The 1,439-nt window shown below is 35.5% G+C and overlaps 1 protein-coding gene across 19 annotated transcripts in view; it reads right to left on the minus strand.

Moving 5' to 3' along the window:
- Nucleotides 1-1,439, minus strand: part of LOC107092571 (collagen alpha-1(XIII) chain-like) — a 104,868-nt gene that overhangs the window by 55,158 nt on the left and 48,271 nt on the right. For all 19 annotated transcript variants that reach the window (XM_015387138.1, XM_015387134.1, XM_015387133.1 and 16 more), the window contains exons 8-9: nt 404-430; nt 289-315 (exon numbers count right to left, since the gene is read on the minus strand). In XM_015387138.1, coding sequence (XP_015242624.1) covers nt 289-315; nt 404-430 — 54 coding nt within the window. The remainder of the gene's footprint in view (nt 1-288; nt 316-403; nt 431-1,439) is intronic.

The following is a 1,439-nucleotide window of genomic DNA, read 5'->3' on the forward strand; positions in this document are numbered from 1 at the left end:
CATAGTGAAGAAGTATCAGAGGGACACGACAGCTCTGGGCTTCCGTACATAAAAAAATGAACACTTGGTTTAAAAGATTTTGCACACACCTGCCTGTCTGGAGTCTGCAGACGTTAACAGACAGGAGTATTTATGGGTCTGTTGTCTTTAGTCTGAATAATCCCAAAACTGCTCAGTGTTTACAGGCCAATGGATTCATTGGTCATAAAAAAGAGGAAATGTTTTTTAAAGAATATAATCTTAAGAATATATCTAATAGTTAAACAACAACAAACTAACACCTCTCACCTTTTCCCCTTTGGGTCCTGGATGCCCCTAGAAAGCAATAAAAAAAAAATTTAAACCACCTTTTTTAATGTTATTTTGACAAAAAGTGAATAAAAAAGGAATCTTAAAAACTCACCAAGTTTCCTTGAGGACCACGATGACCCTAAGAAATAACAGCCACACAGTTTACCTCCAGTATAGGTCTTAAATATGTTGGAAATTGAAAATAAAAAGAAATGACAATATTCTATTGAAGCAGCTGAGAGGCTAAATACTTGAAAGTATTAATTAGACCAGGAATTTGCTACTAAAAAAGGTGTCAATAAAAAGCAGTCAGATAATGTTAGTGTTTACCAGAGAAATATTCGGCTGCGAAGCTAAAGCCAACAACAATAAAAATGTACAACAACACTATGCAGGGCCGCTGGAAGTACTTCTGAACAGGGGGCGCAGCTTCTTTTTTTTTTGGACAAAATACCTATTAGCCTACACAACCAGGGTTTGTAACACAAAGACATAATCAGTTCTCAGTATATGCACTATTAAATAAACTTCACAATAACACTATAACATTGTAGATTTGGTCATTTGGCATGAACCTGAGTCACTGTGTTTATGTCACACGTGACTCTATCAGATCCAAAATCCTTTTACCTAAACCACAAGGAAATATTTATACTAATATCCTATTTAAACATCAGTGAACAGTTTTCCATTACACAAAGAACACAAGATCAAAATAACACTATAAAATACAATGTTTACAATAAACTGCATGAATAGATATGAAAGTATATTTGAATTATTGGATGCAAACAATTGCTGCTTCAACACAAGAGGAAGAGGATTTTTTTTATCTCAATCAAAATATTTCATACCGAGAGGCTTAAAAGTTTAATCAAATCAAGTAAAAATTTCCAAGAACTTTAAAGTCGTAGAGAAAAGGCTGTTCCAAACGTTGCAGTTCTGAACTCTCCCGAGTGGTGCATGACTTTACACGAGTGTATAAAGTGAATGTGACTTGTCTTTTATGAAGAGGGCGGGATTGTTGTGGCGGAAGGTTAGCAAGCAAGTTTGGTTGTGAACAGTTTGTCAAAAGCATCTTGCTAAGCAGTTAGCACCTTAGTGCTAGCAGGTTCCCAATTGGAAATTCCATTGGGACCAAATAGCAC

Source organism: Cyprinodon variegatus, unplaced genomic scaffold (genome assembly GCF_000732505.1).
Source record: "Cyprinodon variegatus isolate N-32 unplaced genomic scaffold, C_variegatus-1.0 Scaffold386, whole genome shotgun sequence".
Classification (NCBI taxonomy): Eukaryota; Metazoa; Chordata; class Actinopteri; order Cyprinodontiformes; family Cyprinodontidae; genus Cyprinodon; species Cyprinodon variegatus.